Below are 27,395 nucleotides of genomic sequence, written 5' to 3' on the forward strand. Positions count from 1 at the left end.
TATATGGCCTTTAAAAGGACTTAACTAAGTAGCTCCAAAAGAAGTACAATTTTCACCCATTTTACCTCATACTGTTGATCTGAAAGTAACTGACAACATAATCCCCCCTGTTTTGAGGTCCAAATTCAGCTTCTAAAGACTTGCTGACACATTTTAAAAAAGAAAGACTGTGAACTCAATAGGTCTGCTGATTAAAAGTTATGCATCCGTTTCTCACCCTGCTCTTTTCAAAATTTCAGTTTTCATCCCATAAGTTATACCCTTTCTCTGTACTCAGGCAAGATAATATTTTTATTAAAATGTAAAGGTGATTGGTTTTCTTACAGCACAGCTACAAGGTGCTTGAGGGGATGATAGATTGGCTATGTTTAATGTTATGTTTCTATTACAGCTCAGAAGCATTTGAAGCATTACAGTATATAAATTATGGCCTAATTGCCCTTTAGGCTTTAGCAGTTCAAAATTGCCATGCTCCAGGTCTCCACACTTTGACATTACTCTCTTCTCTTCTCTTTTTTCCATTCACTTTGACATTTCTGCCGTATGTGCTGCCTATAAAGCCAGTATAGCTTATCTATGGTTTTCTGCACTACTCCTGGTCCAACCCTCCCCCTTTCTGGCTGCACTTCTTGGCGGCTTTTCCTAACTGTATTTATGTAGACTCCCTTGCTCTTTACAATGTTTGGTTTGTGTAGTGACTTCAACACTGTCTCAGATCTGGAATCATACAAATGTTCTTGCGACTGGCGGTCGCCTCTGCAGGTTATAGTGTGTGGTGGGCTGAGCCATGAACACCAGTGGGTGAGTGGTTGCAGCTGGTTTTCATTTTGAGAGAGACTGAGAATTCAACGTAGTTAAGAGGAGAGATGATACTGAAAGTGTCTCCACTCAGTGAAGTTTATCCACATTAGGTAGAACAGGGTGGTACATTGCAGGTTGTGGGTACAGTGAGATGGTCTGGTTTTACCCTGCCCAACAAGTTATTTGTTGGACCCTTTGGAAATTGGCTTGTATCCAAGTCTGTGTGTACCTGGCTGGCTGGAAGGGGATATGTAAAGGAGCTCTCACGTTACCTGCTTTGGGAGACCATAACAGGCAGGTACTTTGAAAAATTCCTGGCCTGGCTTGCCTTTATCCAGCCCTTTAATAGTGTGGTGAAAAAGAAGGGGGGAAAAAAGGCAGTGGAACTGTAGGCTAAGTGAGAAAGAGAAGAACAAGGGTAGTAGTAAGGAAGTGAGAATGGAGTCAGGCACGCAGGGAGGGGGTTCAAGACTTCAGACTAAGAAAGTCAGCTTCCTCACTGGATGAACATCCTAAGTTCAGGAAAGCCTAAGTGAAGTAAGGCAGAAGCAACCGAAAGCATGGTTAGGTTAGAGAAGTGTTTCTCTAAACTGGTTTTTAGAGCTCTCTAGGTCCTTACAATTAATCTAATCCAATCCTTTCATTCCATTCGTACAAGAGAAAATGAGGCCTCAGGAGATCAGATGGATTTTCCACTACTCCAGAGTTTATCAGCAGAAGATTCACGACTGAAATATGTGCTTCTTGATTTCTGGCCCATTATTATTTTTACCGCACTCCATTATCTCTCTAAATGATTTCTTTTTAGGTGGTACTGTATATTAAACCCAGATCCTCATACATGTTACACAAGCATTGCAGCACTGAGTTATAACTCAAGCTTTTTTTTTATTTTATTTTTTAAATATCTGAGATAGGGCAATTTGACTGTTTCCCAGACTGGCTTCAAACTTGTGATCCTCTTCCCTCAACTTCTCAGGTAGCTGGGATTACAAATGAATTTTTAAAGTTTATATTCATTCTCAGATCAGGAGAGCAGATAACTTCACAAAAAGTTATTTCTTTATTCTGAGAGGTTGCCTAAGATACTTCACTTACAAGATGAGAAAAGTAGGATATTCTTAAAAGATTTGCCTTCTCATTACTTTAAAAGTGTATTATGCTGTTTTATTCATGAATGCTTCAGAGCCTCAATTCTTAACATAGTCATATTTCAAAAGTTTTCCTTATTAATGAATGAAAGAATAAATATATAATTTATTGCAAAGTTATTATGTATCAAGCATTGTTCTGAGTGCTTTATAATCTGTCTCTTCTTGAATTTTCTCATCTAACCCTATGAGGTAGAGTTATTATGATCGCTGTTTTTCAGATGAGATTTAGACTTAAGAGTGATTTATTGGCCCAAAATTGAAAGCATTTCTTTGTTCTCAGTGCCCCTTGTCTGGATTGTTGGGAGAATTTCTTAGCTGGTTTCAGTACTTTAGTTATCTTCTTAAATCCAAGAGAGAGATGCAAATTATTTTGTGAGCAGGACCAATCAGAATGCCTTCTTATAACCAGCAACCAGTATGGCCATAACAACACACAGGAGACAGGAGCCCTGCTGCTCACTATATATCCTACACAGAGTTGTGAGAACCTGTAATTTACTTTCTCCAAAACTTTGACTAGCACCCTCTTACCTACAAAATTAAGTACAAATTCCTTACAAGGGGCTTTAATAAAATCTTTGTGATCTTACCTCATTGCTATTTTTCAAAATCTTGCCTAATCCATAAGCACCTGCCTTGCAAGCAGGTGGTCGTGAGTTCGATCCCTGGTACCGATGAAAATGAAAAAGACAAAAAAAAAAAAAATCTTGCCTAATCATTACTGTTCAACATTTAATTTGTACCCCATTTGGCCTTGACAATATATCATTCCCCAAATACTACTTTTCTGCTCTTCCTGCCTTACCTGTTTACACTTTGTGTCTGAATGTTCCACATTATATTTTTTCTTACTATTATCTAATATATTTCTACAGGTCCTGCTGAGATGTGAATGACATCTTCACTGGCAATTATTCTGATACCTACAGTGAAAGTAAGTTTTTATTTTTTTGTGTTGACACAGCACTTTCTTTCAGTGTTTCTTTTTTGACACTCACCAAATTTGACAAATAGTATTTATATATACTTCTTATCTACCACAATGGATTTAAAACTCCTTAAGGTTAAGGACCATATCTGTTTCAACTTTGTATGTCCTTTACAGGGTCTGACACCTGAGTGCTTACAAATATTTATGAAATTGAACTGAATATAAATATCGTGGTGGTTTTAATCATAGGCCTGTAGCTATTCTATTAGATTATAAGATTTGGATAAGTCATTTAGAAGCAATTTCAGGCCAAATCCAAATTCTTATGGCTATTACTGGTTAGTACTCCTTTCACAGGATCCTCATTGTCACCATAAAACTTCTCAAGATAAGATCATGTCCATGAACACATTTTCTTAACTCAGTAGCCACACATTAAAGTGTCAGCTCTATCAGATAGAAGTCCAAAACTGGGGAATCTTAGTTCTAACTGAATTTAGGTTAACATAAACTGGTCATTTTCTGTTTCTCTGCAATACTGAGTAAATGAATACATATTTTTCTTTTCATTGGAAATTTCAAAAGATTATCAGATAATACTCTGATTATTCTGGGTGTGATTTTTTTTTTTTCTATAATGTGATGCCATTGCCACCTACCATGGTGGATCATGCAGTTCTTAGGACTAGTGTGATTTATCTGTAACTTTTTTTGGTAACTTTTTCTCTCTCTTTCTTTCTTTCTAGCTTTTCTTAAACTTTTGAAAACTCTTATCTACTTGAGTTCCACATTTTAGCCAAGTTACCAGGCTGCTTGCACATTGTGGTTTTTTGAATCAGCCAAGATTTCTGCTCTTTCCCTTGCTTGGTTCTCACCCCTCCTACCCTGTGTCTTCTTTCATCCTGTGAGCTGAGAAAAAACAAACTATTACCTGAATGAAATCTAAAACTTGCTGGTGTCTTTGTTTGGCAGCTGCAACCTCACTGTCTGAGATTGCTTCCCTCAGGGACTGTTGAGTATTCAGAGAATCCAGCTCCACAATAGCAGAAAGGCGGCAATACAGACTAATAAATTTCTCTCTGTAGCTGCAAAAATGAACTGGAAAATGGACAAGCAAAGTAAAATATGTTAAGATCTGGTATCAAAATAGAAAACTTCATACTTCAGAGAAAACTAGTTGAATGAAAACATGATTTATTAATCCTATCAGTGGAAAATATTAAACCATAAGTAAATTATAAATATACTCGTAAGGGGCTGGTTGTCTGGCTTTAGTCAGACAGTATTCCCTTTTAGGTTTACCAACTTCTGGTAAGGTATGGGGAAATGGCATTAGTTTAAGCTGCACTTTATGTGAACTGTTTCCTAGAGTGGGGGGTTTTTAGTTTAATAGTCACATGGCACATAGTGATGTTTCAGCCAGCCATGGGCTGTATATATAGTGATGGTCCAATAAGATTATATCACCAAGTGACATAATAGTCATATTAGTCTGTGTAAGTATGCTATATGATGTTTGCGCAACAGTGATACTGCTTAACAACACAGATTTCAAAATTTATCCCTAGTGTTAGGCCACACATAACTCTGTGTGTATGTGTATGTGTGTGTGTGTATATGTGTGTGTGTGTGTGTGTGTGTGAGAGAGAGAGAGAGAGAGAGAGAGAGAGAGAGAGAGAGAGAGACTGGGAAAACAAACATTATTTTAAAGAAAAACCCAAGTATCAATTTGAGACCTAGTTTCGGTTCTCTCCAATTTCCTGTTATGTATCTTTTTCTTTTCTAAGGTCAGAACCCCCAAAAGATATGAGACACACATTTCTCAGTGTATCTTTCTTCTGACCAAAAACCTTCTGAGTGGCCTATTATGGACTTTGATCTTCCTTTGCCTTTCCCTTTCTCAGCTCCTCTCCAAGTATGATGGCTGCTGATACCTAGACAGAACATTGTTTGAAGCCACAGGAAACAGTTTAACCTTCATCTCCACCATTTGACCCTTTCCAGGAAGGACAGAACAATGTAGGACTGAGCGTAGTGTAAGTACCTGCAGGTACTCAGACTTTTTATACTTTTCTGACTACCTTTAATCATATCAAATCTTCAGATTCCAAATGGATGAGGAAAATGTCCTCATTCAGACTAGTGTTGTTCTAGTCTTTTCCTGGCCCATTACTGAATGTGGAGACCTACTCTTCAGAAACCTGATTGATTTATTTTTAATCTCTTATTTCTACCATTCTGTTCCATGCTTCGGAAATAGCATCCCAACAACACATCTGTTGAAACATGTATATTTATGTCTTATGGGAGGAAATTTGGAATGAAGAGGTAATTATTACTCTTTATCACTTTGCGGTCAATTCCTAGGACCAAGATTAAGGAGGCTGAGTCAGTATCTCAGAACAGGGCATCTGGTTAACTCCACACCTCAGCCAGGGAGCCTTCTTCAGTGCATATTGAGAGATTTCTGTGCACGTCATTATTCTCATCTTATCGTTAGCTGCTTCCTTTCCTGCTTTTCTCTTAAGGCAATCAAGACATTTTCTCTGTTCACTTTGCTCTTATGGAGTACAAGAGAATAATTTGGGGAAGTCTTCAGTGATTTCATCCTTATCCCTTAACAGTGGTTTCCTGTTTGATTTGAAGGAGGTGTTTCTCAACCCAGGTAGTCTCAGGCATGGAATTTTCTCTTTGGTGTCAGATTTTTCTTTCCATCTTTTAGCTCTTTTAGCACTTTTTGTCTTACACAAAGAAGAGCTGATTTCATACACCTTTTTGGCAAATGTCAAACTATTTCACTTTTCCCAAATGATAGAATTCTCATGCAATTTCCTCCTTAATGTCCTCTGACAACTTCTTAAATGCAGGATAAAATTCAAATGTTATCTCTGCGTAAGAAAAGGATGCTTCTCATAAGGACCTAAGATTGGAATATATCTGTAACCAAAGCTGTTATTGTACAACCATCTTCAACTACCACTAGCTCTGTATCAATCCTAAGATTTGGTCAGATTGAACTTCCTGCACTTTTATATTTCTATGGTTTTTGAAGATAATTATTGCATGTTTGTAATACAGAATAGTGATACTTGTTTTGGGGAATTTGTATATGCATATAATTTATCTTGATCATTTTCAATCCCTTACCACCTTCTTCCCTCCTCCACCTAATTCTCTTTCCCATCTCTTTGAGTTTCTCTTCTAGTTTCCCATCATCGCTCTGTTACTTTTTTCATTTATTTACTTGTTTTAGGTTTCTCAAATACTTCTGTGTTTTTACATATGCCTTTCCTTATCCTCAAATACCAGTCTCTACCAATACCTTCAATAATGCTTACTTTCATAATGGTAAGTCCCACCAAAATGTCTTCAGAGTCTATTTCTACTGATGTCTCTTCCAGGCAGAGCTAGTTTCTCGTCCTTTTGTGCATCTAGAGCACTTACTTCTAGCTCTATTGTGACACTTGTGTACTTAATTGATTTGGTATTAGACTGTGATTTCCTTGTGGGCAGGAATCATATATCCTGCTTTTATTTCCTCAAAATGTGGAACATTGTAGCTTCTTAACTAATCTTATTGAACTTTATGAATAAAGAAATAAATGCATGAGTTAATCTGAAGAGGATAGACCCAGCCTTGTTGAGGTGTTTCTTTTCCTCTGCTTTCACTTTTGTAATTGTGTCCTAGATTCTTGTATTCTGAAAGGTATATTTTAGGTCTGTAGGGTTTACTAGTAGCCCACAAGAAAGTAGTCACCACTACTTTGTAGCTTATTCTTGACCTTCGTGGCTCCCTAAATGTGTCTTTATGTCTTTCAAGGAGGAATTATATTCTGTTAGCCCTTGACAGATGTCCTTTTTTGGCTGCCGAATGACGAAAGTGATGTGTCTTGCAGCCTGCTTTAACCAAAACAATTTGTTAAAAAAAACACTCAACTTTTTTACTTTTCTAAAATATGTCTAGGAAAATCTACCATGGAAAGACACTGAATAATTTAAAAGCAATGCTATCAGTCCCATCTAAATTCTTAAAAACCAGGGTATTCACAGCTTTCTCTTGTTGTGTCTTTGTGGTGGGAGCCACGGATCAGTGGGTGGTCTCACAGTGTTCATGCCATCCATGGCCATGAACCACAGTGAGTTATGAGGAAGTTTCAACTGTAACGTTTCAGTTGCTTCTCTAGTGGTTTTTATCCAGAGTCTTTAATGTCACTTTAACAAATGTTACTTTAACATAGTCTTTTGTGGTTTAGCAATGATACACTTGGTAGCCATCACCAAGGATGGGACGATAGACTGGAAGCTTCTAATTTTTTAAAAATGTGAATCACATTCATTTTATAGGCAAAATGGTATAAGGCTACAATAATGTCGTTAACTGGACCACATCATTTGTCAGTAATTTACAAGCTAGGACTAATTTCCAGTGGTGGTGTTTTTCCCTCTTTATAAGATAGTGATAGAGTAGAATACAGTTGGCATGAATACTAACAGTATAGTATGATAGAAAGTACATGGGTTTAGATGTCCCACAGGACTGGGTTTGAATCATAGTTCTGCCTGTGTGATGTTGAGCAGGTAACCCCTGGGAGTCTCAGTACTATCCCTATAAGGGGGATAATAATGTCTATCTAGGATTAAATAATAAGTGTATTTAAAGTACCCAGCATAGCATGTGACGCATACCAGATGCAAAATAAATGTTCCTACCCTAAACCCTTCACCCCCAGGAAATAAGAGAATTTTGTGGTCAGGCTATTAGAACAGGATTGGGATTAGAATAGTCTTCCTAAAGCTCTCTAACTCACTAACTGCAGTCAGTCTGGGTCATATGGCCTAATCTGGAAGCTAAGGAATCAACTAGATACTTCCTAGGGTTAGTGCCATGATTCCTTGCCAAAGCATCAAAAAGAACCTGAGCACAAGGTGCCTCTCTAGATTCCTGGTAATGAGTAAGTTGTCAGTTGGAATACAGGAATGGGATCCTAAATCATGAAAAATGGGCATTAGGAATGAAAGTTGAGACGGTGCCATTTCTTGCAAGCCTGTGGCCTGGATTCCATTAGGCTCATTGCCTGGGTATCCCACAGGCACCTCAAAACTCATCATTTGTCAAACTGAACTCATCATCTTTCCCCTCCCCCCAAACCTGTCCCTCCCCTCCTATTTCCTGTTTTGGTAGATGGCAACATTATCCATCTCAGCACAGTATTCAGACTCTCTGGCTCCTCCTTGTTACTCTTCAACCACATCAAATCAGTCACAAGGTTTCAATGATTTTAACCTCTAAATTCCTCTTGCTCTGCTTTCTCCTCTGTTGTCCCCTGTGGCTGCTTTTGTTCAGATTCCTATTGCCCACCTGGATTAGTGTGGTCCTCTCTTAATTGTCTCTGTTGCCCACCCCTATTACTTTCTTGCACTCTGTCCTCCACAGAACTTCAAAAATCCAAAGAGATCATATCATCCCTTTTCTTAAAATTTTTCATTGCTCCCTTTTACCTAAAAAATGGTCTCACCTTTTTAGGATAAAACAAGTAACCCTTACCGATTCTGAGCTTTTTCACTTTTAGGTTCATGGGATGCCCTAAACATTCATTGCAATGAACTACCAAAAAGTGTGTCTAATTGGGCATTATTCTCCCAGACTTTGTATGTTTAAAGTGGTTTTCCTTTTGTGCTCTTCCTATTCTTTGACTTTCTGAATTTTTACTTCTCCTTCATGATGTGGTTAAATGTTAACTCTGACATAGGCTGGAGTGCCTTTCTTCTGAAAGTCAACAGCCTATGTCTTATAGCAGTACTTTTATTATATGAGGCCTTTGTATCCTGTACTAGATTTTGAGCTTCTGATGAGTGGACTGTACCTTATTAATGTCTGTATATTTAGCTCCAGCACAGTACCTGGCATACAATGTAAGCTCAGTAAATGTTTGTTGAATGAAGGATGCAACCAAACACAGAAGTATGAAATATATATCAGGCCTTAAATTATGTTTTAAAAATTCTTTAGTATTTTTGTCTTTCTAGTCCAATTAGTATGAATCATAGAGCCAAAGAAATCAATAAAAATTCAGTCCCCCCCCCATCATATGTCTGCTGTTGTTAATCGTGACTGCTTACAGGACCAGGGCAGGGTGACCTCCTCAGTGTAGGTTAGGCAAATCCTCAAGAGACCACATCACTGGATGGAGTTTCTAAGGGTTTATTATGATGGTGCTTTTCTTTTTAATTTTGGAACAGTATAAAGAGTGAAGCTTGGTGGCCTACAGGCACATGCTTTATTACTGTCGAGGGGTCCTATTTCTGCTCCTACCCAAGGGATGGTAGTATGTCAGCCCTGAGGTTGTGGAATGAGGAGTGGGTGAAATTATGCCACTTTCTCTTAGCTTAACCTGCTTTCTCAGATCTCACAAGAGCCTTCTGCAGGATCAGTTCTTTCAATCCCACAAGCAGTCCTCTAAAAGAATATTTTGTGGGTTTGTCCCAGTGGTCTTTACTCCAGGAGACAGATGACTAAGCTCTTTTTTATCATTTTACCCTCACTAGATTTGTTTAGTGCTGGAATGGATACAGATGCAGTTTTCCATAGCTGGTTAGCAAGTTATTTATGATTCACTTAGGCTACTGGCGGGAACTTGATCAGTTTGCCAAATCTCAAATCCTTTTCATGGGAATAGAGATGACTTATATAAGTCAAACTAAAATGTACTGCAACTCTTTATTCTATTATAATTTACATATTGCCATAGTTCACACCTTTTCAAGTTTCATTAGAGTTCCCATGTAGTTATTAAAATTTTTCTGAGTTCTGACTGAATTTACAAAAACATTCTCTTCTTTTTCAGAAACATTTAGTGTATTGAGACTTATTATGAAACTACCTATGGAGAACAGAAATTCCTATTTTAAAAAATGGTTAGCATATTTGTTATAAGAGCTTAGATCCGTTATTACAAGTCCTTAAAAAGTTCCTATATAAGGTGTTATTAATTGTTTAGTGGGCTGTTACCTAAATGAGGAGTAACTATCATAATTTGCCACTTGAAAAGCTTGGATTATTTGAGGGATAAGATAGAGTTTGTCATGATCTTACTAAGGCCCTGTAATATTTTTAATATTGTTGGCTGGTGGTGTTGAAATGCAGTAAACATTTTATTAGCAAGTGTATTAATCCTCAGCTACTGACAACACTTTTCCCTGCTCTCTAAAGAAAAGCTAATAGAATGTGTGTGTCAGTGGAACAAAGCCCAACCAAATTCTGGAAAGTTACATATTCCTTATAATCAGGTGGGTCACCCATGATATAGCAGTCAAGGTGGATCAAGAAGGTAAGAAAATGTCTTATTCTAGGAAATAACATCTTAAAAATCAGTTACTATGAGACGTAGCCTTTGATTGATGGCCTATTTTTGGTACATGGAAAGTAGTGTCCGCTGATGTCCCTCCCCTCCTGTTTCCTGTTTTGGTAGATGGCAACATTATCCATCTCAGCACAGTATTCAGACTTCAGACATTATCCATCTCAGCACAGTATTCAGGTTTTAGATTGCTTTTAGCAAATAAAAAGAGGTAGATTAGACCCATATACTGTTGGGTTCTACTATATTACTGTGCTAGCCACTTCTCTCTAGTTCTCTTATTTCTATCTGTGCCTATGCAAATTTCAAGTATAATCCATGGATTTCTGGCGTCACTGTCACCTAAATGCTCTTCAGAAACATACATTTTCCAGCCTCTTCCAGTCCTAGTGGATTTACTATAGCTGGAGTTGGGCTCCAGGAATCTGTATTTTAATAAGCTGTCCATGTGATTCCTCTATACATTAAAGTTTGAGAAGCATTGTTCTAGGGCACTGTATCTCAGACATGTGGGTTTTTAATAGTGTGCTAAAAATGGTTCCAGTTTGGTCAAATGGCTTGGCAAATGCTGGGTTAAATAAAGTTTCGCATTTTGTTGGGAAAGGGGTAGGTCTGCTGGACTTTATAGAACTTTTAATAGGTTACTTTACTACTTAAAATCATCCATTGAATTCTTAGCATACTTAAAGTAACATCTGAATTCTTTGTTGTGGCCTGTGAGGCCCTGCATAATTTGATTTCATTAACTCTGATCTCATCTATCTGTGTTGTTTTTGTTTACTACTTGTAGGTACACTGATCTCTTAGGTGAGCATAATCTTACTGTAAGACCTTTGTGCTTGGTGTTCTATGTCTTGAAACTCTCATGTGCCTGCTCAAATGTAACTTTTTCAGAGAAACTTTCCCATGTGTATCTTCATGTATAAAATTGCAGCTTCTGCCACTTTACTCTTGTCTCGTATTTTTCTTCATGGGGTTTACTTCTCTGATATTTATTATATTACTATTTGTTGATCAGTTTATTGTTTGTCTCCCTCAGTAAAGTAGGCTCAATGAAGAGTTACTGATTCTTCAGTCTCTGGAATGATGCCTGGCACTTACTAGACTGCTCAATAATATTTATTGATGAATAAATGAACAAATGAATGGAGAAAGAAGATGAAGACTAATAGAATTTTCCCAAATTGTAAAGTGGGAAATAACAGTAGTGAGACAGAGAGTAGCTGCCCAGGGAGAGTGTGTAAGTCTCACAAAAAGCAGGAGACACCATCCTTTTATGCCTGGGTCCTAGCCTGAGGTATAATAGGTTGATACAGTATCATTGACTGTTTCCATCAATGTGATTAAGACAGGAGAAAATGAATTTTGTATAGTTTTGCCTGTAATCATGGGAGTGACAACGATTGTTTTGTACAGAATAGAATACTGGTTAGTGCTCCAATGACATGTTTTCCTTAGTTCCGTTTTCTGACAAACGTGGCAGTCATTCAGTTTTGTGGCTTTAGCTGTTATTAGTAGACACTGGCTACATTTCTGTTTAGTATCCAGCTTTCTCTACTGCGTTTCTATCACCAGTGCAACATGTCCACTTGGATGTTGACTTAACACCTTTAGACTTAATATATTCAAAGCTAAAAACATCAATTTATTCTCCAAACCATATTCCTGATTTTTATATTTTTGCTAAAGGCAGCAGTATCCTCATAATCATTGACATCAAAAACTGTAAAAGTAGTCCCACACTTGTCCTTTCCTCATTTTAAACAGTTGCCCACTCTGGTTGATTACTCCCAATATCTCTCTTTCCCTTTCCTCTCCTCTCCTCACCTCTCCTCTTCTCCCCCCCCCCGCCCCTTTTTTGGTTACTACCATAACACTGGCATAAGAGTTTCAGAAATTTTTGAACTTGGCTTTTACTCCATCGTAAACAGTTTCTTTAGCTCAAGTCTTAAGAATCATTATGGCCCCATCTCGTCTATACAACCGTCTTATTCCTGATTTCCTCATGTGTCTCAGATCTAGCCAAAGTGAACCACTTGTTCTTTTCCTGACTGTTCTTCTATTCTCATGTCTTTGCTCATTCTATTCCCTCTGGGAAGAAACATTTTGTGTTTATTCATTTTTCAATGTTGTGTCCAATCTTTAATATCCATATCAAATATACTCTCCTCCATGAAGGACATATTTTTTTCTTTTTTCAATATTATATAACACTTAATATTTATAAGGCATTATACCTCATCTTATAATATTTTATTTTTTGGTACCAGGTTAGGGATTGAATTCACAACCTCACCCTTGCCAGGCAGGTGCTTAATGTCTCTGAGCTAAATACCTGGCAATAATTTTTATTCTTATTTTACTCTTACCATCATACTGAAAGCCCCTTAAGGACAAAGCCTTAGTTATACTCATCTCTAAATCTCCACAGTAGGCATCCAAGAGATATTTATTGACTTAATATAAAACCTTTGCCCAAAACTTATGTCATTATAATAATGCAATTATATCATGAACTAATAATGTTCTTTATCTGAGGAAATGGTCACATTCATATCTAGGCCCTTTGGGAGCAGTTATGGCCAATATTATTAATTATGTAACCCCAAAAAGGTGCAGAAAGGTTAAGTGATTGCCAGTGTCATACACGGTGGAGGACCCAGGACCCTGAAAGTCCCAGGCTGTTTGCTTCTTCACACTTCTCTAATGAACTCTTCCCTTCTCTGGAAATTAAAACTTGTCTTTCATCGACTATTTAGCATCATATGAACTGCTTGGAATCAGGGAAACTAAGGCTTAAGCAGTATATCGCAGAAGAATAAATTCAGATTCAGACCCATGATCTCAAAGTGAGACACCAGGCAGTTGCCTCTTTCTGCTTCTAAATCTGGTGACTAAGGTGTAGTCCAAGGAACGTCTGCCTCCATTCCACCAACCCATTCACTCAGCTGCCCACAAATTGTACAATTCACTTGAATTGACAGAGCCCTTGCTAATTGCCTCTTATTGGCCTGTTACAAGATGCAGCATGGGAAGGGAGACAAAGCCTCCCTATTCACATACTCAGTGGGCAGCAGGGGTCTCAGCAAAAATAGAGAAACTAGAGCCCAGGCTATTCATTTTTTGAAAAGCCAGGACAAGATCTTCCACCATTCGGAACCCCACATTAAAATTACAATATTGCAGCCTGTGAGACCCTGTTTCTTATTTGATCTGTTAGAAATTTAGATCTAATAAATCAAGTCTAATAAATCAGTACTGCTTATAGCTGCAGAGCTTTTTCTCCCTCCAAAGTGATACAAATTCTGCATTTTAATTTCATTATTATTTTTTTCCCAGTTGGAGATGGGGGTAAGGAGAAGGAAAGAGAAGGGGCAGTGCTTTTCATGAAAACATCATTCTGGTATTTATGTTTTAAGAAAGCAGAGGAGAGGCATTAAGTACAGCCTGATAACTGAACTTTCTGTTTAGAATTTCTTCCTCTCTATTGGGCCTTAGCTAGTTTTCAATAATTATTGCTCAGGCACATAGTCTTGGAGCTTTGCTGTTTCTCAGACTTGTACACAGTTCTAGGAAGGGTTGTTGCCAAAGCCAGCATGTGATTTATTGACCCTCCACTGGGACAAGGGGGAACAGATATAACTTTGTGATTTTATTATAAGGAGGCTGGGTTAATATTTCTAGGTGAAACAAGCTACTATACCAAGTTCAAACATCTGAAGAGGGAGGTTAAGAAACCCTGAGTGTGGGGTGTAAGGATTATTCTGTCCTGGGGCTGTACAGACGTCGTCTGAGGCAGGGAGCAGGAGAAGAAAGGACACATTGTGACCCATTTCCAACACCTCCTGTGTGTAGAGGCGGAAGTTCCTTGCCTGCAGAGGGACACGCGCGGAGGAAAAATAGGAGAATTACAACATGGCACTTACATAAACAACACCAAACTGGCATAAAACATCTAACAAAATTACACGACTTCAAGCTTGGAATTTTTATACAACATAAATATTAGGGTTCAGCCCATTTAATAATGCTATATAAAATCAAGATTTAAGGCAGTAATGTTCCACATAAACTCTGAAAACAACATTCATGCTTCTTATAAAAGCAGAAAATGATTGCATTCTGTGGGCTTTTCAAAATGATGAATATAATTACATGAAGCAACAAAAATGGATTGAATTAAAAATCCACTAGTTTCAGTTTAAGTTGGTTAAGGGGAAAAATATAGTTTCTGGCCAAGGACTGAGAAAATTTTATAAGTATCAAAAAAAATTGTATGCACTGTTAGGCAGTTAGGCAGCCTTCTCCCAACATGTGTATGTAGCCCAAGAGTCACCAATGAAATATGAGCTTCCTCAAACCTGCTAAGTCCAAGGAACCCTTTAATAGTATCTACTGTCACAAGTAGAACTGGTATTTTTTTTCTCTTGCGCATATGGCCACCCCTGGGATAATTCATTTCCCCTAGTATCTTTATGGCATCTCTTGTAGTTTAGATTTCACCAGTGTTGACTGGTTTAGAGTGGCTGGGTAGTAATGACTTAAAATCAGTGTAGTACTATAATGGAAAGACACTCTTGGAATCTCTAATTTATCCCCCTGGCTCCATGGGTCAGAGGCCAATTCTGGTTCTTTCTCATTAAAAGAGAACCAGCCACTCTGTAATAGTCTTCCTAATACAGGCTGAATTGTGTGTGTGTGTGTGTGTGTGTGTGTGTGTGTGTGTGTAAGATGCTTTGAGGGGAGGGGCAATAATGGTGAATATGGGCAAAAACAACACCAACAAAAACAAAATTTTAATGCTGCGTTATATTAAACTACTAGGCAGAGCCTAGAACAGTTTTACTAGTCTCTTCTGTGCTATTAGTTTTTCTTACAATTGCTTATTTGTGCAGATTAGATTTGTACAATATGATTTAAATGAGACAGCAAGCTTGACAGTAAATTTCCCGTGGAATGGTAGCATGACATAGTTTAACCATTCCTGTAGATTATACTACTGTTATTCGGTTCTCAGATAAATCATTTGCCCATATAGTTACACTGTTTATGCATGATTGTATGCATGCATTCTTGTTGATTAATGATATCCTGTGAAGCTTGATGTTTTTTAAGGTAGACTAGATTTTTCTTTTCTTCACCAGAACACAGTACAGTGGGGTTCAAAAAAATTGCAAGAGACTAACACAGAGGGACTGGAGAAAAAGAGCAGAAGTTCAGAATACATCTACTTATATGTATTAAATTCAAAACATGCATATATATGAAAAGTAGTGTTTAAATAAATGAAAATAAACATATATGTATATACATGCCTCTTGAGTAAATTTTATGCTGCAGTATAGTTTCTATGAGCTATAAAAAGATAAAATGGTAAACTCGAGTACCTGGTGTAGAGGTATATTGATCTGCTTAAGGAGAGCTTTCACTGCCATCTGGAGCTCATAGAAGAACAATTGCACGGGGCAGTCAGAAGTATGATCCACACTTTCCATAGATTCAGAGCCAGAAAGCTTTTGGATCCATTCCCACTCCTCTCTGTACGTTGAGTCAAATTAAAATGAGAAATATAACAAAAGCTCAGAATATAGCTCAGACCTTTCTTAGTGTATATGTCCAGAACCTGGATAACCAATTGTTGGTGATTTAAAATTCAATGTATTTCATAAAATTTGAACTTTTTACTACCCAGATAGAGTTTAAAATGAGGTCTTTCTAAATTAAACTTAGTTTACCTATCAGACCACACATGACTCAGAAAAACAATATTAATTTGTATGAATCAGGTTTTGAGATTGAAGCTTTCAAATATTTTGTAATAATTTCTGGACTGTCTTCATTTTCCTTTCCCTAGGATCCTCTGTTAGGTTCTGAGAGCCTACATTTTACCGCAGAGGCATTTGCTGGTTAATTCTGCATTTGGGTAACCACCAGACTCTGGTCCAACTCAGGAACAAACCACATAGCAGATTTCAACCCTGGCCTGTTGTAATCATGGGGACTATTTTGGTTTCTTTCCTCTTCCAAAAAACTTGAGGAGAATCATAAACAAGAACAGCAGACAATTCCAATAAAAGGAACCAGGGGACACACATCACTGCCTCCATCCTCTTCATAGATCAGTCATCTGTGTCTTCTTTCTGCATGCTCTGAAGTCCTTCCTAACGAACTTTTCCAAATGTCATCATGCAGAAAGGAAGGGGAAAGAATGGTGGTGGGAGGAAAACACATCTGGTTTGCTCCACACAGGCTGTTCTTCAAAAGGAGCTTGAAAGGATCAAGGTAAATGCCTTTTGGGCAACATTGTTTCCACAGGTATTTTAGCACAAACCTCTAAACACATTCAGTTGGCTCAGTTGCTCCTTCAACTCTGCAGGGAGCAGCAATGTGCTCTAGGCTAGAAAGGAGAGAAAAGCCCTCCTCTTGAGGGATGGAAAGAGGAGAGACACTGGCATGTGTTCTCTCCCTGTGGAAATCCTCAAAGCTGTCAAAGGGTCATACCAGTCTAGTCTACAATTGTGTGTTCGAAAATCAAATTGATTGTGACATGAACTTTTTATGAAACAAAAATAAAGCAACAGTAATAAAAACTTAATTACTATCAGGAAAGTTCCCATTTTTAAGATGTATTTGATTTCAAGCCTCACACATGATAAGACAAAAATTTATCCTTGATCTCAATAAAAGAAAAAATCAGAATTAAGTCTGCAATCTGAACATATTTGTGGTTTCATACATAATTGAAATCTTTGCAAACTTACCTAAGAACTACCTATCACTGATGCTAAACTAAATGAAGTTTTCGATTAGCATAAATATACACAAACCTAAAGGACAACATTACTAGAATAAGGTCTGTAATAAAGTCAGAAAATAAGTTACCGTAAGAATACCTTGGAACACTTAGCACTAACTTGTCAGTTTAGGTATGAAGATGGAGGAGATGGAATTGGCAGAGTGGAGGCTACTGGAATCTTTGGTAAAATGAACCTTGGATCACTGGCGAAGGAAAACTAGTTGGCCTAACTACTGAAGGGCAGAATCTAGAAATGGATGAAAATGACCATTGCTGAGTCAGCCCACGAATGAGCCAGGTAACCTTTGGGGAAGGACTTAGATGTTGATTGTCAAAGTGACCACCAGATGGCAGACTTACAGCCCAGGTGTAGTTCTGTAAGTGAAAGAAGAGGATTATAGTGGTCAGTGAGTTCTTCAAGTTCATCATCTCTTCCATTGTCATCAAGTAAAACTTACATAGTAAACTTTGTGAGACGTTATAGTTGATAAAGTTTTGCCACTGTGAGGACTAGGTTTTAAACAGCTAAATTGGAGATTTGTTTGGTTAAGCAAGTCTGTAAGTCTTAACCAGAATTTTGGGATCTAGTTTGTACTCTTTGAAGCTTAAAGATATTGGAGACTTTTTTTTATTATATATTTCTTGTCTTTTTCTGCCCACAATGAACACAAGTCAGTTCATTATAGTAGACTTCCAGAGACCTGCTATTAGGGTTAGTTGTAAAGTTGAGTCAGATTGACATGATTAGGCAATGTCCCCAGAGCTAACAAGATAATTCGCCAAATGCCAGGGCATAGAGTGACTTTGCAGAAGCTCAGACCTTGTACTTCTTTTCTTCCAAAACCATAAGAGATGCAGGAAACATGTTAGATCTTTAGGCCACAGGGTTAAGAATAAGAAGAATAAAAGTACTAGGAGAGGTCCTTTAAAATCAAATTCCCAACAGATAATGTTAAAAACAAAGAGCAACAAGAAGGTGGCTGTCCTGAATTGTGAAGAAAAGATTGGAAAAAGTTATTGCAACCATTGATGTATAGTAACCAGCTGAGCTTCAGGGATCGCTCCATGAATAATGCAAAGGAGATGGAGAAGAAATGGCCCACTCCTCCCACCTAACCAACAGTGACAGGTCTCCTTATCCGAGTGTGCCACTACTCCAGCATGCCATGAGACATCTCACTGTAGAAACCACAACAAATCTTTGGGCATATCACATCAGTCGGCCCCGTCAGCCACACACAGTTCATCACAAAGAAGGTCTCAACTCATGACTACTTACTTGGAAATGTTACTGTTTTCACGAATCTTCATGTGGCAGAGAATGTTGGGTAACTTCTGCGTTACAAGAACTTTGATTTGATCCACAGAGCTACATAACTTTAGGTAACCTAGATAAAGTCCAGGAGAGAGACGCTGGTGACTCCTTTTGTTGTAGGAAAGAATATCCTATAGGGTAAAACACAGAAAGAAAAAAAAAAGATAGAAAGATAGTCTTAAGACTTTTTCCTTCCCAAGGCAGGCTTGTTCTGAGTGAAAGGACCTGTGACTAATTAGGTGAGTAACCTTGGGTAACACCATGAATGCTGGGCAGGTGTTGGTGTGGCAGCTAGTTTAATCTTCAGCAGAAGTCTCCTTCAAGTCAGGCAATCAGTTGTTAATATATTCTGCAAACTTATTTGTCCCAGATTTCTGTGCCAAGGGTAGGTGTGTGTGTGTCATGATAGGGAATAGACTGGTCGTAGTAGAAGCAGATAATAAAGAATGGCGGAATTCTTAATTTTTCTCCCAGGAGGGCTTACTGGTTAGCTGGGAGAAAACATACATTTGCCAGTGTAAAACCTAACACAACCATTACAGGAAATGTTGTGATTTCAAGATAATTAAAAAAGAAAGTCCATTTTTAAATGAAGCCATTTAAATGAAGAAAAATTCCATAGTAGGAAAAAAGTTTGATTCTTCATCTTAAAAAGCTAACCTGAAGAGTTTCATTTTACATTATTAGCAAATTGCAGTTATAAACCAAATCTGAGAATAAAAAGAGAATCAAGCATTGATTTTTTTGGCTTATTTTTTGACTAAACTATATGATAGCCAAAGTGATACTCTTTATATTTGACTTTTACAATAATGACAGTAATTTACAACAGTGTCTAAAGCTTCATATTTTTTCCATGGGATATTAAAATTTTTGGTATTCAAATGTCCTAATAAATTAATTGTTCATTTTGTGTTCTTTAATCATTAATTGGTCTACTGCTTCTAGATACTCAATGGCTCTACATGTGAGCTAATTGGGTTTGTACCTCATTTCCATCAACTTTTCAAAATTCTGTATCTTTACAATAGTTGAAAGCTTGCCTTATAGTGAATTTGCATTGAAATTGCATTAGTTTGTTACATCAAAATGTTTCACATGTTGTGGAGACTGAGTCGAGTTGTTGGAACCGTGAAAGTGTCAGCTAGAGATGTTTGACCAGATCTTGTTTTACATGTGATCACTTCTCTAACGAACTATCTGGGTTATGACTCTTGTTTCCCTATACAAGTGTAGGATCTCAGACAATGAATCATTAGAAAACACAGTCTGTTCCTCCCCACCCCTGTATTAGGAAGTAAGACTTTCTAAACTTTGTGCAGAAGAGTGTGGGAAACAAAGCAGTGAAAAATCAGGTCACAGATTATAAAAGAGGGCTTTCTGTTAGGCTAGTTTAGCTTGGTTTTTAGACAAGGTAAAGTACGTAAATTTCAATGAAACACTATAACTAGATAAATGAAGTGTTGGATATAATAACTCGACTTAATCTACATTATGTATGTATGTCAAACATTTTGTAATTCACAAATGTTTACAGATATAATTTTTAAATTAAAAGTAATATACGTATTTTAAAAGAATGAAATAAAAATAATCTACCACTACAACTGTAGGAAAGGCAAGAAGTGAAAAAAACAAAATTTAAACTTGTATAGAATTCTGTACAGAAAAGTATAGGCCCTTCTCGACTACTGGAGGAGTGGTGCTTTGAAGGAGTGATCCCTCCTCTGTACAATTAACCATCAACAGCACCTAACATACACTATTGTATATTTTTTTCTCTCTCTCATCCTTTACCAGACATATACTGAGTTCCTGTGATGTGCTGGATGCTGTGAGAAAACACGATGTGATTCCTACTCTTACGGGAACTGAGAGATGATCCTAGTATATTGAAATCAATGCAGAGACAATGTAGGCATGCACTGGAAAAGAGTACTTATAGTTTTTTTTTTCCCTCTATTTCTGGGAAGCATAGATTTTGAGAAGTAAACCCAGAGCCTTGTGCATGCATACTAGTCAAGTGCTGTATCACTAAAGTCTGCTTTCACCAGACTGTGAGATTAATGAGATAGTGGGTTTTTTTTTTATTGCTTTGTTTCCTTAGTATCCAGTACTGTAACTAGTTTATAAGATAAGTATACACCATTAAGAAATCAGGTCAGGTCTCTAAAACATAATACGGGATTGCAGAAGAGGAACAAATTAAGAGATGTCACAATTGGGAGGAAAATAGAATAACTACTATGTTTAGAAAAGCATAATCTTAACTTTCAAACACATTTTTTCTTATGCTCAGTCAGGAAGGAATTCTTACTAATACTAGGATGGTTTAGACTGGGTTTATTAATATCTTCTATTATGTCTCTTTAGAACAGATCATTTAGTAGTAGTTGACTGGAAGAAGTTTATCAAGGTAGTGTTTTGGGAAATGAAAAATTAGCCAAAGGGAGAGATATGGTTAAAGTGGGAAGGAAAAATAGCATTCAGATCAGCAGAATCTGATGATATGTACCCTAGGGGTACTTGCTGAACAAGCAGATGTGTCTATAGACCCTGGGTCATTATTTTTTAGAAGTTGTGGAGAACTGGGAAAGTCCCTAAAGACTAGGGAAGGACATATATGCCTGTCTTTGGAACAGAAAGGTGAGATGCACAAGATGACTCTAGTAATTAAAGACATCCAATTTATTGATCTTTGGGAAAAATCAGAAAGAACTAAGTATCTGATTAGTTTGCAGTCACCCAAGAAATCCTGAGACATTTAAGAATCAGTGAGGTTTTATGAAGAACAAATGATACAAATACCTTTAAGTTCTAACAGCAATAAAATAGGATCCATTCACTAGGGAGAAGTCTCTAGGGTCGTGTTTCACTAGATAAAGTACAGTGTTGGCCATATTTAGCAAGCTGAATATCTGAGGATGAAGATTTGTGGGAGATAGAGATGGTATGGAGCTAGTAGACAGACTGAGTGATGGTGCGGTAGGGATTGTTCAAGGGCCCCTCTGTTCTGCTTGCTTATTGACATTTTGGACAAAGAAAATCAAGAATGTGTGTATCAAGTTTGTGGGCCTCAAATTTGGTGTGGTTTTGATTTTCTGGAAAATAATAATAAAACTATGACCCAATGCATTGGAAAAATAAGTCTATCATAACTGGGGTTGAAACTTAATAAGAAAATATGCTTGTAAAGATTCAAACCCAAGAGTACAAATATCGGATGGGTAAGGTTGTAAGAGAAAAACATGTGGGGGTCGGGACTGACCACAAATAGAATGTGAGTCAGGAGCATACTGTAGTTATATAAAAACAGCACCATTCTAGGGTGGAGTTGCTTACTCTTTCATTCAGTTTTTTTTTTTTTTTAAAGACTATTAGTATCTACTATGTGTTTTTTGCCTTTACATAGTCATTTTTATCCTTCAATAGAATGCTTTTGGAGCCTGCAGAATGTATGGAAAATAAAGGAGCTGTCTTCTTCATATATGTTAAAATACACTAGAAAGTCTTTGTAAAACCAAATTGAGTATCTGATTTAACCTCCAACCCACATTTCTAGCTTCTGCCTTCCATTATAGCCCTCTTAGGGCCCTGTCTCCTGCCGTAGCATTGGCATAATACACACTCTTATCTCCCTTTTGTGATTGTTGGTTCATGAATTCACTCATGTTCAACAATTATTGAGCACATACTGTATGTCAGGGATTATGGTAGGTTATTAATGAACCCAAAATGAATAAGACACGCTCTTTCCCTTAAGAAACTTGACATTTCAGTGTGTTGGAGGAACATGTAAGCCAGTTTTCCTACCCCAACATAATGAGGGTCATAAGAAGAGTGTGTAAAATCTATGTGGACCTACGGGAGAGCAAGATCAATTTCTGCCTTGTGTCTATACTAGGGGCTCTACTGAATTCCTTCTTTACTCCCTTTTCTTGCTCCACCTGATAAACTTATCTTCATGGCTCAGCCAAATGCCAACTCTTCTGTAATGCCTTTCCTGATATTTCCAGGCAGAATTAATAGCCGCTTTGTGAGTGCTCCCATAGTACACCGTTTGTACTGCTATCAGGCTCTGGTTTAATTCTGCCTTGTATTACCTTGATTTGTTTATAAGACTGTCTCCTTCCCGTGACTGAGCTCCTTGAGAGCAAGGACCTTGACTTATTCATTTGTTTTTCCTATAACACCTAGAAGAGTGCCTGGAACTTAGTGAGTGTTGAAAAAGTGTTTATTAAATACAAAATGAAAGGCACAGAGGTGTGGGCTGTGGGGCTGGGTCTCGGAAAGAAAAAGCCATGCAGTGATCAGGAAAGGTGTGTGAGCTTCTCTCCATTGACCTGATATCCTAAGAGTTTGTTAAAGGAAAAATAAATCATTACTTTTACAATAACTGTAGGGCTTTTATTTTGGTGGATAAGGTATGGAAGCTGGAGCAAAGGTGGCCTGTAGTTTTTGTGGGACCAAGATTATATAGACTATAAATAATTTAAATTTTCTGGATTTTTTTTACATTTAAAATTAAGGAGATTTTACCCTAACCTCTGGGATTTCAAATTTCTGTTTTAAGAGTGGGAAACATTTCAACAATATTTAGTATTCTTATAAGACCGTGCTACTACTTCTTTGTTAAATTCCAGAACATTTTCATTGTAGAAACCCCACGTTCAGTAGTTGGTATTCTCTAATCTCTCTTTCCTTGCCCCTAAAATCACTACTTTTCATCTACATTGATTTGCTTACTATGAATATAGCGTATAAGTGGAATCATGTAATAGTCTATACTTTGTGTCTACTTTCACTTGGCATAATATTTTCAAGGTTCATTCACACAGCATGGGTCATGCTTCATTCGTTTTTATGGCTGAATAATATTCCATTGCCTGGCTATATTACATTTTGTTTACCAGTTCATCAGCTATTGGACATTAAGGTGGTTAATGCTCTTTGACTTTTGTGGATAATACTTTTGTGAATAGTGGTAAACAAATTTTTGTATGAACCCAAGTGTTTCTTAAATCCAGGCCAGTTAGCTCATACCCATTAATCTTTCTGATTTGATCATTTTGATACCTGTGTTAGATACTACTTGGACATACAGTAGGAAAGCACAGGAAGAGAAAGGCAGAAGATATAATAGGTCCTGGGTACCTGGAGTATTAAAAAGTATGGGGTACCTTGAGGTAGCAAATACTGACCGAGGAGAAAAAGAAAAAGAAGCAGGGATGGAAGGAGAAAAAAGACAAGATGAAACACAGCTTCCCTAGGACAGACTTCTAAGAAAGGGCAGAAAGTGTGAAGGCAGAGTGCATTAAACAACATAGTAGAGTGAGAAAGGCACTATGCTAGGTGCCAGAATATGTGAGCCCTAGTCCTTATGCTGTGTTTGGCTGATAACTTTGGCTATGTACCTACTTGAAATCTATGGCCTCATCTGCAAATCAGATCGAAAGAATTACTCAGTCCCATTAGATTTTGAATCAAATTATATCATAGATATGACAAAGGGTTACAGATTAGAATGTAAGTATACAGGTGAGCGATTAATTTTCAGAGGAAACTTCATATGTAGTTGTCCAGTTTCTAAATTGATCCTTGAAGATCATGTTTAGAATAACCCAGCACATAAGAGGAACTTTTTAAAAATTGGAAATAGTCTTATTGACAACTAGCTTGCTTAGAGGGACTCTAATTTGTCCTTACTGTCTCTCTTTCCAGGTAAGCATGAAACGAATTTGTCCTTCCTCAATACATTAGAGGGGACAGTTTTGAAGGTCTGGGATTTTAAGAGAGAAAATTAAGAGAGCTGGGTAGTGAAGCTTACCTGGAGCCCTGCAGCTTAAGAGATTAATTATGGGAATTTTGAAAATCTATTTTTGAGAACCCATTGTGCATCGTGTAGCTTTTATATAGCTTCTTTTAACTGTTCGGAAAAAGATGAAGTGATGAAATTCCAGGAATGAATGGGACAGTACCAGAGGTGTGCTAGAGAGTGGGGAAGAAGACATGTGCTGAGTGTGTCCTGAGGAGGATATAATAAAAATCACTAGCATTTACTGTGTTACTTTTCTAAGGCTTTGTATTCTAATTCATTGAATGTAGGATTTTCTTTTTTTTTTTTAGAGGAGGTGATTCAAGGGGTGAGAAGTCCAGTAACTTGCTCTGGTCATGTAACAGAACGGGTGGGGTCAAGAATAATATCCTAGTCAGCCTGATTCCTGAGTGGCACCCTGAGTGTGTTATGGAGTAGCAAGAAAAACCCCAGCTTTCCAGTGAACAAGTGCCTGGTAGTCATTGCTGAGGAGAGACAATGATCTGTGGCCTGTCACTGTGAGAATTACTCAGTCCACTTTGGGCCTCCATCAAGACTTGTGTCAACCTTTGTGTCCCCTTAGTGGAGCCTAGACCTGACAGTGGGACAGTCCATCCCCTGGAGGATGAATTAGATACCAGTTATGGAATTTTAGCCCCCATTTCCTCTCCAGCATAAGACCTACACAGAAGGCAGAGAGAAAAAGTGGGGGAAAGAGAAGGGAGTGAGGGGGTGGTTGGGAATGACATCAAGTAAGAATGTGCCAGTCAGCAGGGGTAAATTTTCCACTTGGATCTGTGTGGAAACCTGATCCCGCCTCTATTTTTGGTCTCCTTCTCTAACAACCTTTCACCAGGTTGGAATTTCTCTGCACCTGTAACACATTTTTAATGTCATAAGTCTAGGAAAAACCAGGTATTATATCATGCTGGGGCTTGTGGTGTGTTCCTAGGAGCAAAGGTAGCCCAGACCCTAGTTTATCCCTATGGGGGATTAGTGTATTAGTCACCCTGTTAAAGCTCAATTATGATTTTTTAATGTTTCTTTTAGCACTCGGTTATAAAAGGTGAAGAGGGGAGGTACAAATGTGTCTGTGTTCCCTGCCCCCACCTCCTTCATACATACCCATATACTCTTACCAATTTGTTATGAACCCAAATTCAACAAAATCAAATCCAGAAGTATTGGCTTTGACCGTTTACCTTACCTTTGCTGTGTTGGACTTTGTCCTGGTTTGGTCCAGTGCAAGTAATGAACAGGTGAGATTATTGTACTAGGCAACCCTTACTTGGGAATGAAATTAAGTTAGAAAGTAAGTTAGCTGTTTAAGGTGACCATGAATGAATGGCTCATGAGACTGAGGCTGGGATTTGGCTTGTTGATGTGAGGCTGGGTCCTTCCTTGCTTGCTATTCCAGATGGGTTGTTTTGAAGATATACGCCATTGGTTGCATGGGGTTGAGTGTGGCAGATGTTTCTGACAGCTATTTTTTTTATGCAGCTACCCTTCCCAATGTTTTAAACAAGAAAGCAAAGGAAACAGCTTGAAGCCTATGCTGATACAGAAATGCATCAGGCAGCCTGGCAGCCAGCACCGTGTGCACTCAGGAGTGGTCATGAACTTGGGCTCCATGCTGCCATCCGGGCCGCGAATCTGCATCTAAGCTGCTTGGTATTTGAACTTTGGTGGCTATTCAAGTATTCAGGTGAATCTTTCATCCTTTATTTATTTTCCCATCTTTCATTCACTAAAATAGTAACTCCTACTCTAGATGTTATAAAGCAGAAAAAAAGCCTGTGTCTAGTCAGTAAACCTGGGTTGAAATCTCTGTTCTGTCCATTTGTAGCTGTGTGCCTATGGGACACATTCCATGTTTTTAGTGATCAAAGCTACTACAAATTTTGGTTCCTTCTTTGAGAAAAAGAATACAAAATATCAGTGAAAAATTGCTGGAGTACCAGTCAGAGACTCAAAAGGTCTCATTCAAATGCAGAGCTGAAAGACATTGAAACTTTATAAGCTTCACTAAGTTTGCTGGTGTATATAGCTCTGTGCCCGCTAGCATCTTTGAGCCCCTGTTATTTCATTCCTAAAATGAAATTAATCATGCATGTCTGTTTCAAGAGAGTATTAGAAAGAATGAGCAATAGTAAACATGTGTAAGACTGTTTTTGTTCAAAGCATCATACACACCAAGTAAGTATACATCTGCCACACTATAATGTATTATTGTTGTCTTTCACTCTACAGATCCCTTACTCAACTGTTTGTTTCAATGTTTCTTAATGCCTTATTGGCCAGAACAGTGTACTGCTTGATGGGTTTCAGATCTAGAGAGGGATAAATAAAAATAAGTTTCCTATATGTGGAATACAAGTAATGACCTATCTCAGGACTCTCTCTGTTCTATTGCTGCACATATAAATGGCTCTTGATATATTTTATGAGAGCCTCCATAATTGTGTTTGGAATTTCAAATACATCAGAAGAAAAACACTACATACCTGGATGGTTATCAGTAAAATGTCTAAGGCTGTTGGCTCCTCAGGTGTTGACAGAGACTTCCTCTGGCTTTGCAGCTTTGAGATCTGCATCCATTTGCCATTAAAAAAAGAATAAAGCATCTCTACCTCTCTGATAGTGACTATAAGCATATTTCCATGCCGGTCTTTAATGGGCTCATAGTAAACTCTTCCCAAGTTGTGCGTTCCAAGTAAATTCTAGAAACAAATAGATAATGGTAGCTGAAATGATATTGTAAAAGCAAAACAATATAACAATGACAAAATAATTGTATTTTGAATAACTGTATGACTTTTGAGAAGCTATATGCTTGGTCAGATTTACCTAGAACATGTGGCATCATAGGAAAACACTTAACAGAAACTTAAAGGAAATGTCTTCACCATGAGCCTGTGAAGATTATTGCAAAAAGCACAAAAATCATGTCTTTTTAAGCAAATTCAATATCTGTAAATATCTCTTACCCACATAGACACACCAGCACATAAACCTCAGTTACCAGTACTTGAAGAGAATCCCAGATGCTTTTAAGAAAAATGCCTGATATTTCAAATATGCGACTTGCGGAGTTTTCAGAGGATCTACAGTAAGCTAGTATGAGGTGGAGTTCTTCAGAATGAAGCGGTGAATTGACAATGTAGCACATTGTACAGGTCCCCAAGTGACTGCATTCCCTTCAAGATACTTTAATTGGGAGATTGG

General features: G+C 37.7%; 1 protein-coding gene and 1 long non-coding RNA gene across 2 annotated transcripts in view; one reads left to right on the plus strand and one right to left on the minus strand.

Moving 5' to 3' along the window:
- Positions 1–4,890, plus strand: part of LOC134476527 (uncharacterized) — a 25,089-nt gene extending 20,199 nt beyond the window's left edge. The window contains exons 2-3 of the long non-coding RNA XR_010048262.1: positions 2,831–2,889; positions 4,791–4,890. This is a non-coding gene — a long non-coding RNA (uncharacterized LOC134476527). The remainder of the gene's footprint in view (positions 1–2,830; positions 2,890–4,790) is intronic.
- Positions 1–27,395, minus strand: part of Ankfn1 (ankyrin repeat and fibronectin type III domain containing 1) — a 390,235-nt gene that overhangs the window by 26,522 nt on the left and 336,318 nt on the right. Inside the window, exons 14-18 of the mRNA XM_013149456.3 lie at positions 26,675–26,890; positions 18,320–18,486; positions 15,632–15,782; positions 13,948–14,116; positions 3,818–3,984 (exon numbers count right to left, since the gene is read on the minus strand). Of these exons, the coding sequence (XP_013004910.3) occupies positions 3,818–3,984; positions 13,948–14,116; positions 15,632–15,782; positions 18,320–18,486; positions 26,675–26,890 (870 nt within the window). The remainder of the gene's footprint in view (positions 1–3,817; positions 3,985–13,947; positions 14,117–15,631; positions 15,783–18,319; positions 18,487–26,674; positions 26,891–27,395) is intronic.

Source organism: Cavia porcellus, unplaced genomic scaffold (genome assembly GCF_034190915.1).
Source record: "Cavia porcellus strain 051 isolate PalLab524CR breed Dunkin Hartley unplaced genomic scaffold, mCavPor4.1 scaffold_6, whole genome shotgun sequence".
Lineage (NCBI taxonomy): Eukaryota > Metazoa > Chordata > Mammalia > Rodentia > Caviidae > Cavia > Cavia porcellus.